The 27,049-nt window shown below is 31.5% G+C and overlaps 1 protein-coding gene across 1 annotated transcript in view; it reads left to right on the top strand.

The window, feature by feature from the left end:
• LOC129222123 (polycomb protein SUZ12-like) overlaps positions 1 to 25,718 on the top strand; it is a 32,609-nt gene extending 6,891 nt beyond the window's left edge. Inside the window, exons 6-15 of the mRNA XM_054856572.1 lie at positions 1,478 to 1,570; positions 5,856 to 6,053; positions 9,905 to 10,149; positions 13,795 to 13,939; positions 15,241 to 15,443; positions 16,311 to 16,465; positions 16,544 to 16,636; positions 19,552 to 19,657; positions 19,782 to 19,861; positions 25,187 to 25,718. Coding sequence (XP_054712547.1) covers positions 1,478 to 1,570; positions 5,856 to 6,053; positions 9,905 to 10,149; positions 13,795 to 13,939; positions 15,241 to 15,443; positions 16,311 to 16,465; positions 16,544 to 16,636; positions 19,552 to 19,657; positions 19,782 to 19,861; positions 25,187 to 25,409 — 1,541 coding nt within the window. The 3' untranslated portion in view covers positions 25,410 to 25,718. The remainder of the gene's footprint in view (positions 1 to 1,477; positions 1,571 to 5,855; positions 6,054 to 9,904; positions 10,150 to 13,794; positions 13,940 to 15,240; positions 15,444 to 16,310; positions 16,466 to 16,543; positions 16,637 to 19,551; positions 19,658 to 19,781; positions 19,862 to 25,186) is intronic.
• Positions 25,719 to 27,049: the final 1,331 nt, after the last annotated feature.

Here is a 27,049-nt window from a genome sequence, read left to right as displayed (position 1 = left end):
GTAAGGATCAGGAGATGTCTGTTCCAGGAAAAGTAGAAGGAGTAGTTGGAAAAAGTCTGAGTCACACAGACGCAAATGACACGTGCCTTCTGCTAAAAAGAAATTTGAAGAGTTGGCAGAAAAGAATATAGATGCCAGCAGATAAAATATGAAGATTAGTGATGTTTCAGGCATTTTTTCTTCTGCAAAATAGAACAGAAGAAGGGTTGGTATGCTCTTGATAAAACTTGAAAAGGGCTTAGGAAAAAAGTTCATTTTTAAGTAATTGAAAAAGTTATGAAAACTTATCTAGTGCTTGAATTATTTAGGCATTCGTTGAATTGTGCATTTTTTTTTTCCTTTTTAACATTTCATCAATGCAATTTTCTTAACATGTGTCAATATGCTTAACACGTGCATCGCACAAAATCGTCCACCGCTCTTGAGATGTCAATCCTTTTGCATCTTGTAAATATTTTAATATTTTTAATCATCATATATTGGTTTTCATTTTAAATACTTTAAATATTATTAAAAATTAATTGTTTTTGTTTTTAGTCTTGTCTAGAAATTACGGCAAATAGAATTTTAATAATTGTTTCCTCATTGGTTATCACTGATATTTTGCAAAAAAAAAAAAAAAAAAAAAAAAAAAAAAATAAATTTAAACAAATGAGCTCACAGTATTTTAATTTACTGTTTGGCTTGAAATGCAATATTTTTTAAAATGTTTAATTTACATTCATCATGATCTTGATGTCTACTAAAATATTTCATGGTATAATGCAGATTACTAGGAAGGTTTTTTTTTTCTAGGAAGGGGGGATCCGTAATTAAATACTGTTCTTCTTACATTGCAATTCAAAGGATTTTGAAATGCCTAGAATTTTTACTCTTACGGAATAAGTAGTGAAACTAATAACCCAAAATAATGTTGAAAAGCACCCAAAAGCCAAATTTCAGCATTAGCTAAATGCTCCTCAGGGAGTGGGGAAAATGTGCTTAGTCAAGCGAATCCTTTTCTGAAGACAAGTGACTCTGGATAATATCACTATATTTAATTCTGAAGTCAGTGGTGGCCATCGAAGAGGGGGGGGGGGGGGGTGCTAAGTACTTTTTGAGTGGGTGTGTCATTGCTCTTTGGTGGGGGGGGGGCACCGCGTTGAATAGTGCCCTTTTTATGACAACAGTGCCCCTTTCATAGACCAGCACCCTGCCCTGTTTTCCATTAGAGTGAACGCTATTAGTCATTAACAGTCTTCTGGAGGGGTCAAAGATGTGCAAAGTTAAAAGCATGAACATTTAGGGCAAGTTGGGAGACTCATGGGGGTACTCCCCCCATGAGTCTCCCCCATTCCCCCTTATTTAAGACTTTTATTTAAATGAAATTTCACAATTAATAATTCATTTGATAAAAATCTATTTTTGATACTTTCCACACTTTTCTTCTTTTTTTTTTTAATTGTACCATATTTACACATAGACATATTAATTTTAGGTTCTGGAGACACTGTTTGCATAGAAGCAAGGCTGTTAAAAATTTGCCACAAAAAAAGGAAGGATGTTGCTACACCGGTGATGCAAATATATGGTACTGGATTTTTTCTGATTGTTTTTACTTGAAACTAATTTTTTTCTTTAAAATTATTTTCTTGTCTTGAAAAAAGTAGTATTTATTTCACTTTTAAAGGACATTTAAAAAATAAAAAATCTCCCCAGCAAAATTTTTTAATATAATTTTTCTTACTTTTGAATATGGCATTTGCAATCAGTACTCTTATGAAATATTCTATGAACAAGAAAGAGTTTCATTAGTTCCCTGGCAGTTTAACGCAACAAATAAATACAAATTATCGTCTTTCAAAACATTTCATTTTGCTTTCTCGTACAAAAAATGTCTGAACTAGGACGATCATATTATGCAAAAACAGTTTGAGCAACTTTTTGCTCAACTAACTTTTAAAAACATTTTACATACACTGTTATTGGTTTTAGCAATAGTTTAAGCATATGTGATTATTATTGATTTTTCTCAGGTAATGCATACACTCTAGTGTTTTCCCCCTATTTTGCGGATTATCCGCGCATTTCACTCATCAGCCGTATTTCGCAGCTAATCGGGGGTTAACTGTATTTTACAAAACTATTGAATAAGCATTTTATACATTATTGAAATTTTTAGAGCATACTATTGCAGTGGTTCCCAACTCATAAGTGGGTCGCGGGCAGTTTGGTACTGGGCCGTGGACGCTGATCGAGAATCAATATAAATCTTGAAGTTTAGTATCGGTTTTCCGGGACAGTTCACAACTGGGATATGATATCACTTAGAATCTCTGCGCAGCAGAGCATAGTTAATAATATGTAAGGTTATAATCAAATGGGATGAGACGAAGCTCTCAATTGATAAAGGGACTTTCAACTCCCAAAATGTCCCAAAAGTTGTGAGTTAGTAGCTCGACGATCAGTCAAGCAAAGAAAATAAAAACATTTGAGTAAATATGACCCGGTTTGTATAAAATGATGGTTTGTTTTTTCTGGTTCTGAGGAAGAGCTTCAGTGAGTGTGTATGTGATTTGTCTTGAAACAATATCCAACAAATGTATGGAACTCTCAGAACCTGAAAAGTGTCTATAAAAACTAAACATCCAGAATGTGTAGGAACTTTATATTTCTTTCAAATCAAAATAAATTTTTCCCAAAATGGGAAAAAATTTGGAAAAGTCTTCAAACCATAGCAACCTTTAACGCAAGTTTTTTTTCTTATAAGCTATTTTTGTTTAAATCAAGAAAAAACGGGTTCCAGACATCGCATTTTTTTTTCATAAAAAATAAATAAATGAATAAAAATAAAAAACAACCTTAAAGAGAAGAATTGATGAAATTTTGGAAAATGCGTAAGAAGTTTTCTATCATTACTTTGCGTGAAATTGATTATTTTTCACAGCAATTTGACGAGAGTACAAACATTATTGGTCAGACTAATTTACTAGTTTTTGATAATTTTTTAATTGAATGGCAGTATTGAATAAATATCCTTATGTTAGTCATGGTTGGCAAAAATAACTGGCAAAGATTTTTTTGTCTGTTGATAATTTAAGAAAAGAGTGAAAGATTGGTCAAAGTGCGAAGGTTCAACTGATGGGGAACAATTATGTCTGGAATACTGGTCTAGTCGCCAGAATTTGATCAGTAGCTCTCTTCAATCAAGTTACCCATTGTAAGTTATATACGGAGGCACTCTTAGTTAAAACGAGTGTAATTGGACGTGAAAAAAAGAAAGAAAACTCTTGAAGTAGTGGTAATTAACTGTGTGTGTGTGTTAAGTGTGAAGATTCAAGAACTCAAAGACTGTTTGGTAATTTGTCTGATGAAACAGGCAGTCAATGTAAACAACTACCTCCCTGCAAAGTTCAGTGGCGATTCTGATTTAGTACAGTTTTTCTTATAGAAGGAGATTTAACTTATTATTCGGAAACTTTCAAACTATTGCAGCTTTAACATTCACCTATTTTCGTCGTACATATATTTTCGGTGTCTATTTTTACCAGATTTTTACTTGCATATTAAGTACTTAGTGGGCCTCAAAATTTTCTTCACAAAATTGGTGGGCCGCAGACCTAAAAAGATTGGGAACCGTTGTACTATAGCTTTATGAACAAAATTATTTTTGTTTTTAACGTAACTACACAATATTTTATACTAAATGTATTAACAAACAAATACACAGATTTGACGTTCTGAACATTTATCAAAAAACATTCTGGAAATATGTATAAAATATAAAATAACAGTATCAGGATTCTAAAAAAAAAAAAAAATAATTTTGTGGAATAAAACAGGCCAGTATTATCAATCTTTGAAAATAAATTATTAATTGCAAAATAAGTGCATAGAAGCTTTCAAAAAAGTATGTAATTTACTTTAATTTGAAAAACTTAATGAGGGTACTGTGAACCCTTAACTGACTCCTTTTTGACTCAGAGACAGAACAAGACAATGGTTAAAAAGGAATAAACAGTAAAGTAATTTTATCTAAAAAAAAACAGTTGAATTAAATTTGCATAAAATGAGCATATTAAAGAAAATCTACTACTCTTTACTTTCTGATAAAAATGAATTATTTTAAAATAAAGTAAGATAACTTGTTATTTAATTTCTTAAGTAATCATTTTAGTTCCTCAACGTGTATTTATATTTTCTGTTTTCCAATGCTCTTTGTAGAAAATAAGTTTCAATTTTTTTTTATAAAACTCCATACCAGATCGATTTTTGATGTCATTACTGCAGTTGCTAAAGCACCTAATTCTGAAAACCAATTTATATGCAATCCTAATTTCTGAAAACTGGTTTATTTTGTAAGCCGCCTTCGGCGACCAGCTGGTTCACCTTTTTACGCCATTCGCCTTTTTGCGCCAGGATTGCCGCCTTCAGCAGCTGCTTAGACAATTTAGCGACTATATTAATCAATGTTTTTCTTTATATATCAATATTATCATTCACCTTTTTTACGCCAATGTTGCTGCCTTAGGCGGCTGCTCAAATACATTTTGTAGCAGTATCAATCAATCTATATCATTAGTAATTTGAATAAAATATTTTCTAGACCTATCTCCAGTTCCGTCGTTTGGAATACTTTTAAAGGAGGGGAGGGGAGACACAAACGGTGTACTCTTCATGCAAATTTTGTCGAAAAATAACAAAAAGCACTCCCACTTTTATGTGAAAGCATTGTTTTTTCAAAGTCATGATGTGTGTGTGTGTGGGGGGGGGGGGGCATTGACACCTCATTGAAGTTTTTAAAATTACGGGCATGTCTCCTTCGTGCTGTCCATCTACTATATCGACCTCTATATTTGTCTATCTGTCTGTCTATCCATACGATCTATGCATATCTACCTCTGACAGTAATTAACAATCTTTTTTTATTTATATAAGTATTAATTCGAAAAAAAAACAACATTTTTTGTCCACTCAATCTCTATCTCTGTATCTACCTAACCTAACCGCCAATTCGTTACAAAAACACAAATCATGCAAAAAATCGCTTGCTTTATTTATTTAATCAAAATAGTCCGGAAAAAAAAAGGCTATGTTCCTCGTAGTGTGAAAAAATTCCGCTTGCAAAAAAATAAGAAACTAAAAAAAAAGGTGAAGAGAAGGCAAACGATTTCAGTTGAATCACGTCATGAGGTAAGTTCGGAACTCAGCCGGCAAGCGAACAGCTAGCGTTGCGTTCTGCATTAAAAAAATTGTTTAAAAAAAACTATTGCGTATTTTTAAAAACTTTTTTCTTCTGAAGGAGACAGAATGTTTTTACTATTACCAACTAAAATTTTAGAATTGAGGGTTCAATACTTTTCGCAGGATGAGTTTCGAAAAAAACTAAACCCAGAAAAAAATGCAAATTAAAGGTTTCTTCAAAAATCTATAAAAAATACAAAAATTGCTCTATCTTCAAAATTTTTTCATTTATCATATTTAATATTAAATTTCCTACACTATAGTACAAAAAATATTCGTCTGGCGTGATTCGTTCGGGGTCTGTGAGGTTAAAAGTGCTAAAACGTGCTAAAAATCACATAAAACATTAAATAACTTTTTTTCTAATTAAAATATAAAAAATCGAAGCCCGAGGTGCATATCTTTGGCACAAACTGCACCTGTATACCAAATTTCATCTTTCTAGGCCTTACCGTTTTCCTGGGATGTGCGCCACAAACACACACACACAAACATCTTATTTTATTATATGTATAGATTATTGTAGAATTTCTGTTTTTATTTTGAATTCCAATCCCTTTTTATTTAAAAATGGAAGAAAAATGCGAGACTGTTTAGCTTAATGCATAAAAATGTTTACTTTTGTTTTGTAGTTGGAACATGTGAAGTTCATAGGAATCCTGATGACAGTAATCCTCCTGCCAAAGCTACTGCCATTACAGTTCCAAATGAGAATTTTAATCTAAGCAATGGACATCTAGTCAAGTCTTATGTTCTCCTATTGCATGCTACTTGTCCAACTGGTAAAATGAAAGTTAATGGTCTTTGCAACGGTGACATTGTTGACATGTGTGAGTAAAATTTTGTTCATGAGATGTTTTGATTTTTTAAAAACTCTTACAAAAAAAAAAAAAGAAAGAAAAATTGTTATTTTTGTTGTGAGAAAAAGTTAACAGATTAGATTGTGTTGTGTGGGAATGTGAAAGCAGGGGTGCCGACCGGGGGGGGGGGGGGGGGTTCTCAGTTTTATATTTTTTTAGAGCATGAAATTTTTGATTTTTGGAAGGAAAAATATTTAAACTTATTCAACAAAAAATAGATGCATAAATAATACTTTTTTCACATACTCTTTCCAAAATTTCATGACCGTGTCTCTTTTTCAATAATCGGTACATCAGGGACGGGATGGAGTTGGTGTCCGTTTCAAAGCTGGATCAGACGATTTGCTTTCTTTTTAATTTATAAATTTTCTGGAAGTAGCATAATTCTGCATGATGAATACGTGTAACAATGATGAGAAGGAGATAGATTAAAAATGACTAAAATAGAAAGTTTTTCCCTCTCCTTTATTCATTGTTTGTAATAATTCTGACCACTGTTCTCTTGTCTTTCATTGATTCATTTGCACCTTGACAGTTGTTAAGAACTAGTTTTGAAGTTTGCGAATAACATATTTTTAATCACTCCAATCGACAATTATTATATTTTCTTCATAAACTAGCTTAAGTTTACGTAAAATTTTTCATTTCACTTTACTATCATCTTCTCTACCATTTTTAAGATGATTGTTTCAATTTATCATTTTAGATGATTTTTTATAAAACTTTCAGTGATGTTGGTTTTTGCTGATGGAAGCAGAATAGTCTGTTCTTAATGTGTTTTAATTATTTTTCGTAAATCATTTTTACTTTCTCCTGTATCTGATAACATTGAAGACTATTTGATTCGTTCAAATTCTTGAATTCTGATTTTCTATGAGTCCTGAATAGCTGAATCCATTTTTGAGGATTTCCGAAAAATATCTGTCACAGTATCTGTGTGTGATTCATCTTTTTTGGCTATGCAACTTCCATTTTAGAAAACTTCCTTGTGAGTGCTCCCACTGTAACACTCGAATAACACCCTCTTTATCATCAAGAGTCACCTAAAACTGCGTTTTCAGAACTGCAATTTTGAAAAAATTGTTGGAGAGCCCCTGATTCCCCCCTGTCTCCTTAACACAATCAAAGACAATCCTGAAATTGAGTTTTTGGAGTATCAATTTCGAAAAACTGCCGGGGGAATGACACCGAAAATTACCTTCCAGTAACATTATCAAGATCTATCAAAACTGCGTTTTTAAAGCTACAAGTTTGAAAATTTAAGTGAAGCGCCCTTCTCCCTTCCCCCACTATCGTCAACATTATTAAAGATCGTCTTAAATTTGATTTTCAGGGCTTCAATTTCGAGAAAATGCTGGGAGAGCTTCGGAAAACTTTTTCTTAACGTCACAAAGGTCGGCTACAATTACAATTTTAGAGGATCAATTTCTGAAACCTGCCTGTCCCCCAACCATAGATAGCCTAAAATAGCGTTTTTAAGACTTAAATCGCGAAAAGTTTCCCAGGGCGAGCTCCCGAATCTCCCTTTTCCCTTACATTACCACAGATAGTCCAAATCTGCGTTTTTAAAACTACAATTTTGAAAACCTATCAGAGGAGAGCCCCCAAACCCTTCCCCTCTTCCTAACAGAACAGTACATTATCTACAATTGCGTTTTTAAAGCTTCAATATTGAAAAATTACCGGAAAGGGGCTACCAAACCTTTTATCCCCCTAACATCACCAGAGATTGTCTAAAACTGTGGTTTTAAGACTACAATTTCAAAAAATTTCCAGGGGAGAAACCCCCTGGACCCCCTATCTAAGTGGCTATTATATTTCCATTTCAAGGTTCATATTGTATATATCTAGTAATAACTCCATCCCAAACCAGAAAGTTGAACTCACTCTCCCTGTAATTACTCATACGTTTTGAAAAAAAAATAATGTGTAGCAAAACTCAGGGTCTCCAAAACTTGTTTACTTAAGGTCCACATTGTAAATTTTGGGAAGGCAAGGCGGAACAATCCAACAATATTTCAGTTCAAATGGTATTTGTTAGCCCCCCTCCCCCCGTGAATTTGACTGGAAATTAAATATTCTAAAAACTGTTATGTTTAACCCAACTGGAAAGCGAGAACATTGGGGGGCGGATTGCGCCATTGAGCTTAGGGGTGGGGGAAAGATGGGCACCCCTGTGTGGAAGGACAAACCTGTCTAAATATGTTAATATGGTTTTTTTAAATCTTAAACTAAAATATCTTGCATAGGCAGGAGTCTAAAAAAAATCCTAACTTTTAATATAATATAATTTGATAAATTTTTTGGACATATGTTAAAATTTGACTTGTAAAATTTCATGAACATTTCGGAAATAGATTTCAATCATTGGTTAAACATAAATGCATTAATTAAACATTACGTTATGATATTTGGAGTATTCCAAAAGTTCAGCTCCAGAGAAGTAAAGAGAAGTGGAAAACTATTTTGTTGCTTTTATGCCGATCTCAGCAAGTAACTTAGTGCATATTTCTTTGGAAAAATATACTTTAGCTACCCTTTTGTTGTGTAGTTCCACCTTTTTTGATTCACTACTACCTTTTTTGAAAATTTGACTTAGCACTATACTAAGCTAAATTTTCAATTAAAATAAGTTCTCCTAGGTTAATCTAAAAATCATAGTACTCACGGTGTAATCAATTTTTAGTGTTGGAAATAAATCTGTATAGTCCAAGAGCCCATGAGTGCTAGACCTACGTCAGAGTATAAAGGCCAGGGACAAATACAGGATTTCATTTTGGGGGGGGGGGGGGTATGCTCATAAACGTAGTCTTACGTACAACAATTTTCATAAACTTAAGTTTCTTTAGGTGTCAACAAAAGCACAAAATCGGCTGTTAGTTGGTTGAAAACTTATTTAATTTTAACTATTATAAATTAAATACTTACCCCCCTTAAAATTTTGCATTTAAATGACCTAGTAAGTAAATAAATGTGTATGAGAAAATTGAAGTTGAATGTCATGCAATATTATTTTAACTTGTGATTTGTAAAATTCATTTTTACTATCAACACATGCTTTTCCCAAGGGCTAAAAAATAAATTATATAAATAACCTGCAAAATTGGAGGTTATTATTATTTTTTATTTTATTTTTTAACAATTAAAACACTTTTAAAACCGATTTTTGTTTTCAAAAAGCGTTATGAAATGAAATTGTTTAATTTAAAAAAAGTTTTCAATAATGTAAGTTAAATGATGTTTTACACAATGTGTTGTATTCCTAATTGATCTTTGGAAATATCTATATCTATGATGCTGTACATATGGATTGTTGTAGAATAATTGAAACATTTTACTCAACTGCAATATATATTTGACAGCTCACTTCTTTTCCTATAAATGTGCAATCCAAAACCTTTTGTTGTTGTGAACAAAACTTAAATGAAAAGCAGTTAGTTACGTCGCAGGGTTAAGGCAGAATTACAAGCAATATACCCACAGCCCTTCTAGGACATTGAGTCCTGCAGTTTCATCCTTATTATGGATTCATCTGGTGGAGTAGCCGATAACCGATCTGAGGCAGGTGTTATCTTATTGAAGCTATAACTACCTTTAAACAAAAAGTTAAAATTAATTTAACACAGAAGTGAGAGTTTGCATGCAATAATGTGCTTCAACCCATAAAATGAACTCAGGATGTCATAATCCTGCTATCGGTATGTTGCTTGTAAAAATTATGTATCCCAATTTAATCATTCCAATCATGTTGTCTGTGTTATTGAAATGTTAATATAAAATGTGTGCATATTTTAATTTTTAAAACTATTTTAATATGAAAGTGGATGAACCAGCCCAGAAGAAAAGGAAAAGTCTGAAGATGCAACCTGAGGAGACACCTCTTTATGGAGCAGAGTTAGTTGTTTATGATAAGCACCAAAGATGTCTTTTGACAGATGGAGAATATCAATTAGTATTACAAGAACTAAGTCAAAGAAATTCAGTTAAGAAGTTATCATCTTGGGAAACATTCCCAGAAGGCAAAGAGAAGGTACAGAATTCAAATGTGACTTTACCACAATATGAGGTAAAGCTCATAATATGAATACTAACTAAGTTACCCACTAAATTGATTTTCAGAAAAGGAAAAAGAATGTGTTGAAGTATTTAGTTATTGCTTTTTTGATTTTCTTGTTTGTTAAATCATTTCGAATTATGTTATAATTCTGTACATCAGAGCCAGACAGACACAAGTCCAAAAATTACGATTTTCCATTAATTAGTGCATTATATGTAGAAGACTATTCCGCATAGAGCCATGTGGAGTGTAATTCTATTTAAATAAAAAATCATTTTCAATTTTTTATCAGGGTTAAAAGAACAAGCGTCATATTCTTAGTGTATGCTAGAAAAAAGGTTTTTCCTCTCTCTTGTAGAATTTTCATAATGTGACCTACGTCCTTCTGGCTCTGAGGTACACAGGGTTCGTATGCTCCTTCAAAACTCCTCCAATACTCCTTCATTTTGGTTTGAACTCCTTCAAAATTCCTTCTTTTTTAGTTGAAGCCTACATAGTCTTCCTCTGTGACAGTAACTTAAAATACATACTTTGATCGACAACTTAACGTCACACGGATGAAGGGGTGAAAATATTATAAGATGACTAAGACATTTCATAATTGAAGTAAACCATGCTTAAATGGGGGCTTGACTATTTTTCAAGTTTTATGATTATTGCGTTTCCTTCCACCACACTCTCAACTGCAAAAGTCGGTTTCTCTAATTATTACTTTAAGATACATAAGCAGATGAACTATATTAAGTGATTGTGTTAAAAACATAATTGTTTAGCAAATGGCAGTTATAATATTGTAAAATGGGTCATCCACAAGTGATGCCATGCCTTGCGGGGGAGACTGGTTCCAGGGTTGGCAAAAACCCGGGTTTTTTTTAAAAAAGCCCATGGACCCAGGGTTTTTTTAAATAAAACCCAAAAAAAAAACAACTAAAGTTCGGTTTTTTAAAAGAAATGTGGGTTTTTTTTAATCTTTTTTTCTGGAAAATGTGGGGTACTTGTAGCATATTGTAGCGTAAGTATATGGACAAAGAGCGAAAATTGTCTTGGGGTAAAAAAAGCTGGAAAACTAGTTAAAATTCAGCATTTTCTGAAGAAAAGTATAAAAGACAACAAAACCCAAGAATGGTGAAGTTTCAGATTTTTTAGTTCCTATGATTACCAACAGTTAAGGCAAAAGGACTTCTCGAGTCTATTGTTTGTTTTTAATTACTTTTTTTTTTTTTGCATTTTACTTGATTGTATTTCATTTTGTTATGCAGAACTACTGTAGAACCTCAAGTAATTTAAGTCCTTTCTATTTAATTCCAGCTTAATCAAGACATTTCTTTGAATTTTATGTTGCCTGTTTTTCTATTTCTGTGTACAGAGTAAGAAATATTAATCGTTTTCATAAGCTAATGAAAATACTGTACATCCTATTCTGTTTTCTCTCTGAACTTTTGAAAAACCTGTTAATTTCTAAAAAATATACCTTTTTTATTCGAAATTTGTGACGTGTTGATTTGTACAAAATAATTCACATGAAAGCCTTTTAGCTAGAGTAGTTTCCTCTGTACAATCTACAAATATTGAGAAAATCAGACGTGACAGGACTTAGTCAAGATAATTTGAGTTATTTATTGACCAGTTTAAGAAAAAAGTTAAATATATTCATTAAAATCTTTGAAGTATTTTTTTTATGCCTTAAGAGTTAAGAAATACTATTAAAGTTCAAAATTCATTTTTATGTCCATTGTCTGTAGTGAAGAACAAATAAAAAAGAAGTTTAAATTGTAAAAGTATTTAAATTAATTAATTTTTTAAAAAACTTCTCAGAAATTTTTTTAAAAAACCCAAAAGTGGGTTAATGGGTTTTTTTAAATCGGTTTTTTCAAAAAAACCCATTGGGTCCAACCCAATTGGGTCCAATCCGTTCAACCCTGACTGGTTCGCAATATTGTGACAAGGGGAAGAGAGAGGGTGACGAGAAGTGACATCACACAGTTATTATAACAATATGTTTATAAAAATGACGTGTGACAAGAGGAGGAGTAAGATGAAGTGTGACACTTTGTGACAAAGGGGGTAGGGAGTCAAAGATGTTGAAAACAGAATGCGACAACATTTAAGGACAGCCCATTAGTATGTACTCCTTCAATTCCTCATTTTACTCCTTCAAAACTCCCCCAAAACTCCTTCATTTAATTTCTGAAATTGAGTACGAACCCTGGTACAGAATTTACAAATTTATAGTGTCACTTGCAGAAGTGCAAGTGCTCTTTTGGTGGCAAAATTAAATGCAATTTTTGTAGTTTGTTCCCTTTTCCTAATTCTTACCACTCTGATTTAAAAATAAATAAAAATAAAGTAAGAAAGTTAAAGAAAGGGAGATAAAGAAAGAAGGAAAAATGGTTATATCTAGTCATTTAAACAGTAAACAGCTTTCTTTGTTTTGTTTTTTCTAATAAAAAAGTTAGAAAGTTGTAAATTAGTAACTCCATTTTTCTTTTTGTCATTGTATGTTATAAAGACCTGTAATGTGATTATCTGATGAACGAAATAGATGCATCCTTGTTATAGTAATTCTAATTTAAAAGCTAATGTAAAGAGTGATGTAATGTAATGACTGATGGTTAGACTATGAGCTATATCCCTTTCACTTTCAAAATCATGTGATGAAAACATATCTTAAAGTATTTTTTTTTTTTAAGAGAGAGAGAGAGTACAGTCATAGTGCTACTAATTGCTCATTTATGAAAATACTGTGCCAAATTCCAATTTTTGTAACAAAATTGAGTTCACTTTAGTTTTCTTGTCAAAAATCAACATTATTTATTACATGAAGAAAAGAAAAGAAAAAAAAACACTATAGTCGTCAAAGTAGTTTAACAATAAGTATGAAATCTTTCCTGTTTTTAGAATGTCATATGTAGATGAGAAAATAAAGGAGAACAAGGGGTGTATGTCGTGCCTCATTACTAGAACAGGAAGAAGTGGAATATTTTCTCACATCTCTTTAATAAAGATTATGCATGTCTTTGTGGGTGTTTATTTTCTATTTATTTTATTTATTACATTTTGCTTAAACCAGATCAATGCATCAAGTATTTCAAACCTTTTAAAAAGAAAAGAAAAAAAAATTGTATCGTTTTGTCTTTACTATTTGGAGGAATTGTGGGATTATGTGTGTGTTACTATTAGGAAGAAATGTGAAAAATCAATGGCAGATGTTAAGAAAAGAGAGAGAAAGAAATACTGCTCCTTTTTAGCGTGTATTAAACTTTCATAATCCAACTTAAAAGAAACAAATATGTTCTGCAATCTTTTTGTATCTGTTACAAGAAGGGTTCAAAATGTGATTTGTGAGAATAATCATTTAAAAAAAATAATAATTATTATTTTTATTTGAATTATTTTATAAAATTTGAATTAAAAATGGACTTTAAAAACTTCAGTTATGAATTAATTTACATTTTTAAGTATAACAAAACATAAAATTCTTATTTTTTGCTTTCTTGGATTGATCATCTTTCATGAGCTTCTGTTATTGTATCATTACTATGGTTGAAAAGTTGAATGCAACTTCTTTATTGTGCATCTATTTTGTTGAGACTGAATATTATCCCTTGTTACATTTATGATTTTATACACATATTTGTTATGCTTTCTTTTCAGTCAATAAATCTCATAGATGTCTTTAGCAAAGGTCCTTTAGTCACTTTCCATCTTCAATGGAAGGATAACTTAGTTAATGGTACAGTGGACAGGCCACAGCTTTCAGCAAAAACAGATGATTTACTTGGTCCAAATAATTTACTAGGTATTGATTTTCAGCATTTGCTAAGTTGCATGTATTTACTTAAAAGATGTTATGTATTTTATGGGCTAACTAATATTCCTTGGTCATTGTGTACTTTGAAACAGTTCTAATAATTTCGATTATGTGATAGTTATTGCGACATTTAAATGTACTGCCTGTCATGGGAATGCCACAATGTGTATACAAATACTCCAGGGCCAAAACCAGACTTTTGTTTTGGTATGGATTTTACCAAACACATTTTTTGAAACATTTATATGGTCTGTCAAATTTGGTTTCATGTGTATTCTATTGATTTTTGTAAAAATAGATTTTCTAAATGGAGGAAGGGGATGCTCTTACAAAACGCCATATTGTTACATAATAAATTAATTTCTCTATAACTACCATAAACACACAATGAGTTTGTACAATTTTTCAGTCATACTAATTTCATTTCACAAATAAAATTGAAATAATAATAATAATAACAATATTATTTTTGTCGCCAAAATATAAATAAATAAATAATGGAAAGCATTTCTTTGAATGAAAAATTTTGGAGGGGGTTTGAACCTTATAAACCACCCTCTTGCATACGGCCCTGAAATACTCCTATCCTAAACTATGACATTATATGTTGTTCTAAAATTATTTTTAATCTCAAAAATACTTTTTTTTTCTTCTATAATTTTGAAGGTTAGTGAAGAGTTATCAGCATTTTTGAATGAAACTATTTTTATTTTATTATTATGCCATAACAAAAAATGAAATTATAACTTTGGAATTAAAATAATAATAAATACACGGGTATGTTGAGTTACTTCTTTGTCAAAAATAATATTGTTTTCAGCTCCTTTTGGGTTACCAAACTTTGACTTTGCAGTTTCAAAAAAAAAAAAAAAAATTAAAACTTTAGATTAAAGTTAAAAAATCACCTCAGCGATAATTTTTATACATAATAAAATCATTTTCACTTAAAATTTACTTCATTTTGATTCAGTTAATCGATCTTTATCGTTGTCCATTTTCCACCATCCTGTATCTATCCTGCTTTGTAGGAAGAATTTTCCCCCTGTATGAAAAATAATGTATGACCGAAACTTGGTTGTATTAATGAAGTACCTTATCGTGACAGTAATTACAAGCAAATTAGGACTGTCATAAAGCGACATATAAGTGAGACAAATATAAAGTCCTTTACGATATTTATTCATTTAACTGGGTCTTGAATTTTTTTACGCATTGCAAGTTCAAGAAAAATTAATAAAAAATTATAAAATTTTCCACTCAGTGTATTCAATTTTATACTTTGATTGCAGTTTCAAAACAAGACAAGCAACTTCAAGAAAGACCGAAGAAAATGCGCATTTTCTATCAGTTCCTGTACAACAATAATACTCGCCAGCAAACAGAAGCACGAGATGACTTTCAGTGCCCTTGGTGTCGAGTTAATTGCATTGAGCTTTACTGCTTACTCAAGCACTTAAAACTTTGTCACAGTCGCTTTATTTTCAACTATGTTGTAAGTTTTCATTTTTAAATGTTTTATATTGATTACTATGAGTTGAATTATTTTGTTCTTGGGCAATTCCATGGTTATCTGGCTGACATTTAAAAAGCTAAACCGGTAAGTATTTTGTCACATTCAACGCAAAGTAAACGTTATACAGAGAATTTATCCCTTGGGTTGTTGTATTATTTAAACTGAATTTAATGGTATAATTGTTTTCTTAAATTACATTTTGGATGATTCTAAGAATTGTTAAAAACATGGAAACTGGCATGGTATGATGACATGGCTATGTTCATCATTGACAGTCAGTTACCAGGTTTTTAACTTTTTTTAAACGAGCCAAAATGTGTTATGGGAATTCAACTATAACAATAAATTCAGCTTATGAAATACAATAATCCTGTTGAACATTTCTGTATAATATATATTTTACCTTAAATATTACAAAATACTTGCTGTTTTGCTTTAAAATCCTTTGCTGCATTTTGTTTGAAAAACTGAAAAGAGTTTTGACTGTAGGTACACATTTTAAGAAGCTATTTTTTTTCCCTCTGTTGCAAAAAAAAAAAAAAAACAACAACAACAATCTGTAAAAAAAGTATGCAATGATTTTCAGATTTCTGATTTTTTATTCTTTGGACTTTTTCTAACGGGATTTTGATTATTTTTTCAAAAATTGAAACAGAATGCTAGTGGCATGCAAAAGCTTTTTCTTCATAATCCACCAAAATGTCTTAAGTTTCCCTAGTAAAATAGAGGGGGGAAAAGCATGATGGAGGACTTTTTTTTTTGCCATTACATTACTTAAGTATTATTGGTTAAAAGGAAAATAACTTGTCACATGTTTCTTTATGTTTGTGTTATGCTTTTTTCTAGCCCCATCCAAAAGGTGCTAGAATTGATGTATCCATAAATGAATCATTTGATGGATCATATGTAGGAAATCCTAACGATTTGCATTCAGCTGGTTTTGCTTTTAGTCGAACTGGACCTGCCCGAAGAAATCCAGTCACCCATGTTATTGTTTGCCGGTATGAAAGTAGTAATTATTTTCAAATATCATATGTTTTTTTAATTCTGTTATTTTTAAGTATTAATCTGATTTTTAGACCAAAAAGGCCAGCTCCAAGTTTATCTGAATTCCTAGAGCCTGATGATATTGATGCTGATGGTCCTCGTTCTTACATTTCTGGCCATAATCGGTAATTATATTTAAAATTAGGTGCTTGATATAGATATTTTTTATTTCATATGGGTCAAACAGGCTATCTGGCTATTTGCAGCCCAGCACCAAGTAGTCTTGAAAAAATTGTTGTCAAAAGGTAATAATGTGTTCGGTTGGCCTATTGAGGCACAGAATATAAGTTCACCAAACACTTATTTAAAAAGCAAATCCAAAATCAAAGTAACTTATTATATTTCGTGTACAAGCCAATAGTTTTTGGAACCTTTTCTGAAGATAAAACTAGGGAAATCGGCTTCAATAAGAATTTGCTAATTTTGTAAGAAATGTCCACTCTTTTTTTTTTTGGTGCTTGCACAAGCAATAAATCACTAATTGTGCCAAATATAGTGCTTGTTTTTTATGTTAGTTTGCTCTCCCTTAAAAGAAATTAACAACTTAAGTCAGTTGTTTTGCTTTTACTACAGTTGAACTCGTTTATAAGGAGAGTGAAGGGGGCCATGAGACATTTGCTCATCTACTAGTTATATCCGAGAGTGAAGGGGGCCGCGAGATGCTTGCTCATCTACTCGTTATATCCAAGTGCTCGTAAAAACAAGTTCCTGAAAAAATCATATACACACACAATAACTTTTTTTTTATTTATATACGGTTCAGAAGAAGTTAATTTATTTTCTTTGGACCATCTTATCATCTTTCTTTGTGTTATTGATTTTCGGGAACTTCCCGTACGTCATTTGCACCTCTGATCTAAGTTCAAAAAAGAAAATATCCACCCACTCAAAAGCCACTGAGTATATTGAGGAGTGTTAAGCTTAAAATTCTTCGCATTTATCGTTCTCATCATAGTCTCCGTTATTAGTTTTTATTTATTTTTTTAAATCTGATTTACTTTTTTCTTAGCATTTTGTTTAATACATTTGGGAGGAAGACACGTTCAAATGTTTCTCTACCCCACAAAGTAAAAGAAAGGCCATCATTACTTGTTGCCAGAATTTATGACTCACCACTAACTTTCAGTTGAGTAATCTAGAAAGGTAGAAGTCAATGGAAATTTTATGAATCACAAAAATAATGCTCGCTATATCTGGGGTTTGCTCGTTAAAAGCGAGTTATGCTCCTGTAGATTTAACAATACCAACCAAATATTCCTGAATTCCTCGTTAAATCCGAGTTCTCACTAAATCCAGGCTCGATATAAGCAAGTTCGTTTGTATTTTTCTTGTTTATTTTATCATGGCTGAATGAAAATGGATAACAGCTATGTTTTCATACATTTCTCTAAAAATGCAATCGCCTGCTGCTGAAAAAATTGCTATGTAAGACTTTTCTTCCATCTCATGATTTAAACAAAAAAGTAGAAATAATAGTATATCTGGGAAGTGAACTTAGAACTGCAAATTCATAGCAAGGGGTGGGGGATTGCAACAGATAAGATTAACAGTTTAAAAATTATCCCTGTTTAGCATCTGGCCTTAAACTTTTTAGCAATGTATTTTAACGTTATTTGGTAGAGAATTATATACTTTTTGAATTGCTGATGCTATGGGGTGATTATGTTCCGGTTATATTCCATAACTGCCGTATTTTTCCGTGTGTTAATACAGGAAGTCCAGTATTGTCTGTTATGCTTTTATCTCCCTAACTCCTCTGAATTTTGTTTTCCTTACACCAAATTTTCGGCAAATATGGAGGTGATCATTAATAATGTTCATCATGTATGCCTGTTAAAATGCCATTCTATAAATTATTTAAAATTATTCTATGATGATAAAATATTTCATTAGCCGTTTATATAACATTGATACCCCAGACGTGCGTCGCAATTTTTTCAGCGGCCTGCAGATAATTTTACAAAACAACAAAGAGAAAGATAAATAAATGAAAGAAAAAAAAAGAAATACAACTTGGCAAAGGTCGTTTGGAGATCGTTATTTGACCGGAAATGACTGTTATTTGACCGCCATACTTGGTCATTCACGAGATCAAAGTAGACAAGATGATTAATTGCCTAAGTTTTTAAAACTAAAGCAGAATTGGATGTTTTGTTTAAGTGCAAACTAATGGAAATTTTATAAAATGTGCTACAAATCTTTTTTTTTTTTTGGATTATTTAAAATAATTTTTGTGAAAAATTAAAAATTTTATACTTAAAATTTCATTTTATCCTCACTGATTTGGAAGGAAAAGTGCTAAAAACTTTTCAGCTAAAGTAGTCTCATGAGGATTTTTATTTTTAAATTATTTTTTTGCAACAAATTCAGAAGTTTATATCTTAATTTTTCGCGCAGTCGCCATATTTGGTCATTCCGAAGATGTTGGTACGCAAGACTCTTTAAGTGCCTATGCTTTCATAAACCCAATTGGATGTTTATTGCAACGCTAACAGTTGAAAATTATGCAAAATGTGCATTTTTTTTTTTTTTTGATAATTCTTAATTATTATCTAGAAAAATGCAAAATTTTATCTTAAGAGTAGAATCTTCGTTGCTTTGGAGGCTAATGTGCTAAAAACAGACTATTTCATCGAAATTATATTTTTTTAGGGATTTTTAATTTATTGCTACTTTTATGTATCATTAAAAAATCTACAATCGTGAATTTTTTCGCGTTGACGCCATTTTTGGTCATTTGAAAGACGGAAATTGACGAGACTATTACTTGCCTAAGTGTCCAAAAACAGAACTGGGCATTTACCACAATACTATCTATTGAAGATAATATAAAATGTTCAATATTTGTTCAAACAATAGAATAAATGCAATATTCTATTGTTTTAAATGTGGCATAAATGTCAACTTTTTCACTTTAGGCTCCCTCCTTTTGACTATTATTACTTTGCTTTTTAAGCATGATTTTATGTTATTGAATTTTGTTCTATTATTTAGTTGGATCAGTTTTTATAACTACTAATGATTATTTCAAAACTTACAGGCTGTATTATCATACCATCACGTGTTTATCTGTAAGACCACAAGAAATAGAAATGGACAGTGAATCTGAAAATGATCCTGAATGGCTGAGAATCAAAACTCAACATGTAAGTATGAGATTTTCCCCCCTCTTTTCATGCTTTTATCTTTTCAAAACAAATAAATAAATAGAACAGATATTATGAACTGTAAGATAGGGGACAAAATAAAAATTTTTTTTCCTGTTTTCAGATGATTGATGAATTTACTGATGTTAATGAAGGAGAGAAGGAATTGATGAAAATGTGGAATCTTCATATTATGAAATATGGGTAAATAATATTGCAATTTCATATATCTCCTCTGTTTCAAATTAAATTAATGCTATTAAAATACAAAATATAATTGATAGTTTCTTTTGAAATTTTTTTTTGTTCTTGAATGATAAATTAATCCTTACTAATATTACAAATGCAAAAGGGAGTTGTTTTGTTTGTTTGTAAGGTTTTCACGTCTTAACTACACAATCGATCATCCTGAAATTTTGTATAGATGTTGTCAGGGGCCCTGTGGCAGAAAGCTGCCGAAACGGCGATATTGTCACAGAATGAGAGAAAGTTTATGCAGAAATATTTTGCACTAAGGAGGGAAAAAAGGGATAGGGTAAAAAAAGGTCAGCAATAAAATCATTCTGCAGAACAATACCGAAGGATACCTGTTTCACAGTAAAAAATGTAACTGGACTATGAATCAAGGTAAAGGGCTGATTTCCCACGAAAAATAAAATAATTGCGACATTTTACAAAAAAAAAAAAAAAACTTTGGCGAGCGCCAAATCAAGCGATCATTGATGACTGTCGTAGTTTGCAACATCAGAGATCGGGAGGTATAGCATGGATTAAAACCAGTTCTAACCAGAACTTCTCACCACGTGGACCGATTTTAAAGCAACCCTGTGTTGATCAAAGGAGTGGCTGGCAACGCACATTTTGTGTGAAAGACTTGTGCCAACTTGTTTTTTTTTTTTTTTCACCTCTGTTAAAAAATTAATCTAAGCCCTTAAAAATTGCTTATTTGCGGTGTCGCAAGTTGCAGCAACAGAAAACAGATAGAATACTTGATAAATTGTGTTCTCTTTTGGTCTGACCAATCGTTATTCAGATAGGGGTGCTTACATGAATGAAAATCTTCTTTCTCTCTTTGGAGAAGTTAGATTTTTTTCCTAAATGCATATTCTAATTAAATTCTTTTTTCTTTGTATGAAAAGGGAACTTTTGTTTGCTCCAGTACTTGATTTTGATTCTTTTTTTCACATGAGGGAGAGGGCAGCCCACCTCGGGGGGGGGGGGGGTCATGGCACATACTGGGACATTAAAATTTGTAAGAGGGGGAGTTGTTTTGAGGGATATTTTTTCATTTGGGGGGTTTCCGCGATATTGAAGGGGGTGCGCCCGTGCCCTTAAGGGGGGGGGGAGTAATCCCTATGTGGGATTTCTTTTTTGCTTCAGTTTTTTAATAAAATTCTATTTTCTTCTGGAGGTGGTTGAATTCAATTTGTTCTGACTAAAATGTGTTCTTTAATTAAATTTATTTTCCTTTTGTGGAGAGGAGAATACTTTCCTTATAATCTTGTGTATTGCATATATCAATTTCTTGGGTGCCTTTTATTTATTTTTTTTCTCCAAATCACATGCATGATTTAGGTTTTTTTTTTTTTTTTTTCAAACTGTAATCCATATTTTAATTGAATTCATTTTCCTTTTTGGGGGGGGGAGGGGGATACTTCGTTTTAGTTGTGTAAAATGCATATTTTAATTTAGTTTTTTTTTTTATGAGAGGAGGAGGAGTGATCCTTTATTTTTTCAAATCACATCCATGTTTTAGTTTTTTTTTGGGTTGGGAGGGGGGGGGGGTTGGGCACCGAACTGTAATGAATATTTTAATTAAATTTTTTTCTCGGATCTTATTTCTTTGAGTATGGAATAGATGTTGCATCTGTATTTTTCTGGTATTAAGAACTACAGATAAGTAAGTGCTAAGAGATTAAGGCTGGAAATTCAAATATGAGAGTGGCATCTCTGTTTAAACAATCACCCCCTGCTATAACATAATAATTTACACTAGCATTACATAAATTAGCATACTAATTTACATTGCTTTTGGTTAGATTTGATTTTTTCTCCACTTATCAATTGCTGTTATCATGGTGTTAATATTTTTTACCATATAGATTTAGCTGAAGGTCCCTTTTTTTTTCCCTGAAAGAAGTGACCCCTTTTTTTCCCTGAAAGAAGTGACCCCTTTTTTTCCCCAGAACTAAAAATCCGTTGGAAGCCCTGATACTGAGCTTTAATGCTTTTCGTTTTTGTATAAATGAATTTACCTAAACAAGAAGTTGTGTGAAATTCGTTAAATAAATAAATTTTTCACTTTTGAAATGAACTGCACTTAAGTTTGTCCATTAGTTCATTTATCACTTCACGGAGCATTCTTGCAGAAAGAAATAAGGTCCAGAAAATTTGTCGCAGAAAGTAAAACAAAATTCTGCCACAGGGGTCAGAGGTGCAAAATGGAACATGAGGTACCTTTTATCCAGAAAAAAAATATTTTCTAAAATTAGGGTTATCCTGAATTTTTATATTGCAATGTGCCAAGACATGAAGTGATATTTTCATATTATAAACAAGGCTTATCTTGAGTTTTAAAAAGTTATATGATGTAAAAGTATGTTTTCGTCAAGACAGTTAATCATTTTGATGGCAAAATGTTATATGTTGCTGAAAACAAATGCGTGAATTTTCATTTCGAATTAAATCCACGAATTTGGTACAAACTGTTTTTGGCTCTAAAATTCAATACCTTGCATGCAATAAATGCAATATAATTTAGTAATTTAGGATTGAATTGCAGCTATTTTGGAGACTATAAATTGCCCCCCCCCCTCCCTCCGGACAGTTTAGGACTCGACCGATGCAGCAGCGCCGATGGTTCAAAAATTTATCCGTCGGCGTCTGATGCTAACTTTGAGAAAACATCAGCCCTTGAAAAACATCTCAATGCCAATGTATCCCCGATGGTTTTCGGGGAGCGGGGGAGGAACTATTATTTATCAATTATTCTGCAGAATTAAAAGTAAGTATAGCACAGGGCCCGAAATATGGCACTAATGGGGCCAACACCAGTTTTGGAGCTGAAAAAAACATTTAATACTACAGATCCAGACCGCAATTGCTCCAAAATTGGACTGCCGAAACTATTTTGAAAGTATAAGTAAATTACTTTAAAAAATTGTTCAGTGGATCTGAATAACAATACCATCAGGTATTTAAATTACTTAAAACTATCCTTCTGTGGATAACAATACCTTCCGGTACCACCCTTACCATTATTTTAAATGAACTATAGTTGAGGTAAACCTTAACCTGGCAGCATCAGTTTTAAGACGTTGCCTGGTTAGATTTCCACTAACTATAGTTTTCCAAGTTCTAGTTTTCTAGTTCATCATATTTTTTAAATTATTAGTTGATTGATTTGAGCCATTGATTTGGCAACCATGTAAAGTTCACATACGTTTGGGAAATTTTTGAAGAACAAATATTGAGCAAAACTTTGGAAGGGAGAAATCAATTGGTAGGGGACAGTCTCTGAGTCACATTACTTCCCCTAGCAACAGCAAATATGGTCTAGAATCGTGTTTTTACAACATCGATACTGGAAAGTTTCCAGAGAGGGCCGCCTTAAGTCCTTTCCTCGCCCAGAGATCACTAAAGATACTATGTTTTTCACCCCCGGCACACTAAAGGGGGTTATAAGTTTGATGTGTCTGTGTATCTGTCTCTGGCACTCTAGCACCTTTTTTGAATGTTCGAAAGGAGAGTTGATTGAGAGTGTTCTTTGCTAGGTTGCATCTTTGGATGACATTAATTAACAAAGATATTAATTAAAAACCTCTAATAGGTTTTTTGCGATTTTTGCAGTGAAAATATATTTTAAAATTTTAGTACCAAAATAAAAAGTATTTTTCTGTGTGTAATAGAATGTGTTTGAAACATCCATGTTATATAGAATTCAAATTATAACGCTGTCTAAAGCAGATTTTAAATATGGTTAAATCTTTATTCAGCAATTAATACCCGAATCCATTGTTGGCCGACAAGGAAATTAAAAGCAATAATTTAAAATTTTTATCTGTTGCCAGTTTCTTTTTGTTAACAAATAAAATACTTGCAATTGATTTTTTACAGTATAAGGCCTTTGAAAGGATTTTCAATTTTCCCTCTTGATTCTACATTTGCGACCCAGTCGTGGTTTTTTTAAATTTTTAATTTTAGTCACTTGTTAAATCTAGAATTTCAAAAATATGTTGCTGCCCATCAACACACACTCCTTGCATAAACAAATTGCTCCTTTCAAAATTTCAAGACATTGAATGTAATTTCTCCCGTTGATTTTTGAATACTAATATGCCTATAGATTCTATATACTTTAATTCGGGAGTGAAAACTAAAGTTTAAAAAAATTATAATAAGGCATATAATATTTTTTTTTCTGGATCTCCATGAAATTTTTTAAAAAGTATCCAGACTCCACTTAAAATTACTAGCCGACCCTTGTTGTAGGGTGTTAAAGTAATAAATGTACCATCAAAAAATAAAATAAAAGCTCAAATGACATTGAAAGTAACAAATAATTACCTTTGTGCTTGAAAATAAAATGAATGAATTACCAATGTTTTAATACACAAAAATTGCAAATTATTGCTGACATGTGTTTTGGGTTAACATGGAACCCCTTTTTTGATGCAAAAGAGCTTTTGGCTGAAAAGGCATCTGAGGAAAGCTCCTTTCATTCAAAAGCTCACTCTTCTTTACATTGAAAAAGGAGTTCCTTGTAACCTCGAAACACGTGTCTGCAGTAATTGCAATTTGTGTGTATTAAAACGTAGGTAATTCATTCATAAAACATTAAAGTGCTAGTACAATTTAAATTATACCACCAAATCCATTTAAAAATCTCCAGCCTCGCCAAGTGGCCATGATAACACGTTGACAAATTATTTCAAATTTTCATGGAACATTTAATGTTTTTTTTGTATTTTTAAGTTTTAATCATGCGAATTAGGATTATTTATATGATATTTATTTTTATGTTATATTAAAAAACTCATTGAAAAGCCCCATATATTAGTTAAGCAAAAACATTGTATGCTGTTTTGCATGTAATTTGTTCTTTTCATGGTGCAGAATCTCCTCAGTTTTTCTCCCTAAATGTTGACATTTATGTATATGTTTAAGCTCTAGTTTATTGTTTTTAATTTAGCAAGTGGTGCTTTTGCCCATTGTTACTCTATATTGCATGTACTGGAGCTTAAACATTCTCTTTTAGTTCATAGTTAAAATTTTGGTCTTTTGACCATAATTAATGAATCCGCCACGGCTGATGAGCTCTGGATTCATACTTTATCTTTTCCTACTTAATAGCTGTTTGCAATTTTCCTTTTTATCATCATTAATTATTTATAATTTGTTTAATATTTGATATTCTGTTTGCTTAATTTTATATGTATATTTATGTATATTTTGTAATGTTTTGAAAATATTTCCTGTTGTGTATTTTGTTGTATATTGATACTGATGTGTGTTTTTATTTCTTAATAGTTTTGTTGGAGATTGCCAGATTCCTTTGGCTTGTTCTATGTTTATTGAAGAGCATGGTAAAACTATTTTGACCCAAAGTTTGTACAGAAATTTTCTTTTACATTTGTGCAACCTATTTGATTATGGACTAATCAGTGCATCTGTAGTGTATCATACGATGCATCAATTGAATGAAATAAGAGATGAATTGGATAGCAAACATTGTCTACAATGGTCATCATAGCATTGTAAGTTATTAGCCATTGTACCATAGTTCTTTCAAATTGAAAAGAAAAAGACTTTTTTTTTTTGTAATTTTTGATCTCAAATATTCTATTGCTTTAACGAATTATTTTATCTTGAGTTATTACATCCATTTTGAAAATCTCAGGTTCGATCACAAATTGTTTAAGTAGGAAGAAATTTAGCCTAATGTCGTAAAGTGGTGTGCACTTTTGATATAATATATGAAGTTAGATAAATATTAAACATGATTTATTGTTTCTTTTTACTCTCAGTTAAAAGAGTTTTGGCTTTGTATGTGTATGCTTATCTGTTGCAAATAGTTGAACAAATATTAAATAAAATACTTTCTTCAAATACAGTGTCATAACTTAAAGCAAACAATTATAGCATCTCCTCTATTATTTTTTTTTGAAAAATAAATAACTACATTAACAAACTTTTTAAAAATATTTTTTTCCAAAATACATTAAATTAGATAGTTGTATCTTGTTTTAAAGGCATTGATTGAATATATTGTGTACTAGAAAAAGTTTTAAGTGCCAGACCAAAAGTTTTATATATTTTTCATTGCTATTGAAAAATAAATGCAATACCCCCCCCCCTCGAAAAAAGGTGTTAATGACTGCAAGTGTAAAGTGACAAAAGCAACAAAACTGCGTTTTATATTGTCGTCTCAGAGCAGCAGAAAGATATCTTAGTATTATTTCTGGGATTAGATATCTCTTACTGTTGCTCTGAGGCAATGATATCTCTGTGAATGTTGGTCTAATGTCAAACTTTTTGCATTTGGACTGCTTTTTTATGCTTTTAACTTCCCTAAGTTCAAAGTAGAGACTTGAACACCGTGTGGAAAGTTAGTTTTTTTTTTTTCTTTACTACTTTTTTTTTTTTTTTTTTTGCTTCAAACTTTTTATATCTTAGCTCTGCATCTTATTTTGACAATTTTTGCAACTGGAAGTGTGCATTTAGGACAAACAGTTGCAAAAAAACAAAGGTCTTGCAGATTAAACAGACTCACTGTATGTTATACTTATCAATAAAATTAAGAGTCTAAAAAGTATTTTTCAGGTAGAATATTTAACTACCTCTTTAAGCTTGTTGAAATTCTTTATTAATGTTGAATGAATATTAAATTTGAATAGTATTTTTGTTGCTACAAGAAAAATTACCCAAAGTATTACCTTAAGTAATACAACTCTATTTGAGATCAAAAATTACAATAAAATCACAATTCTCTGTAAAAAAAAACGTTGTGAATTGTAAAAAAGTTTTTCATGTTTCAATTTTAATGCATCATTATGAAAACATGCAAGTATTTCACTGCCATATGTTTTTAATTTGGTTATTCTATTGAAAACTCAATATTTTCTCAGTTGAAGCTCGTAATTTGAGCATTCCTTTTTCCAAATGCAGGAAAGGATAACCTCCCTTCATTCTTCTTCGTATTTACAGTATAACTGTTTTAAGATGCAGGTTTTAAGTTAATTCGTAACTACTGAATGTGAGTTTTATGATTAAAAATATAAATGAGATGTGTATAAGTTCAACCTTGTGTTCTGTTTCTTTCCTCCCCAATGACTTGTATTTGTACAGTTTAGCGTATTTTGTACTTTTTCTAATTTCAAGAACTGCCATATT

The sequence above is a fragment of the Uloborus diversus genome, chromosome 5 (assembly GCF_026930045.1).
Source record: "Uloborus diversus isolate 005 chromosome 5, Udiv.v.3.1, whole genome shotgun sequence".
Lineage (NCBI taxonomy): Eukaryota > Metazoa > Arthropoda > Arachnida > Araneae > Uloboridae > Uloborus > Uloborus diversus.
This window is presented reverse-complemented; position numbering and strand designations above follow the sequence as displayed.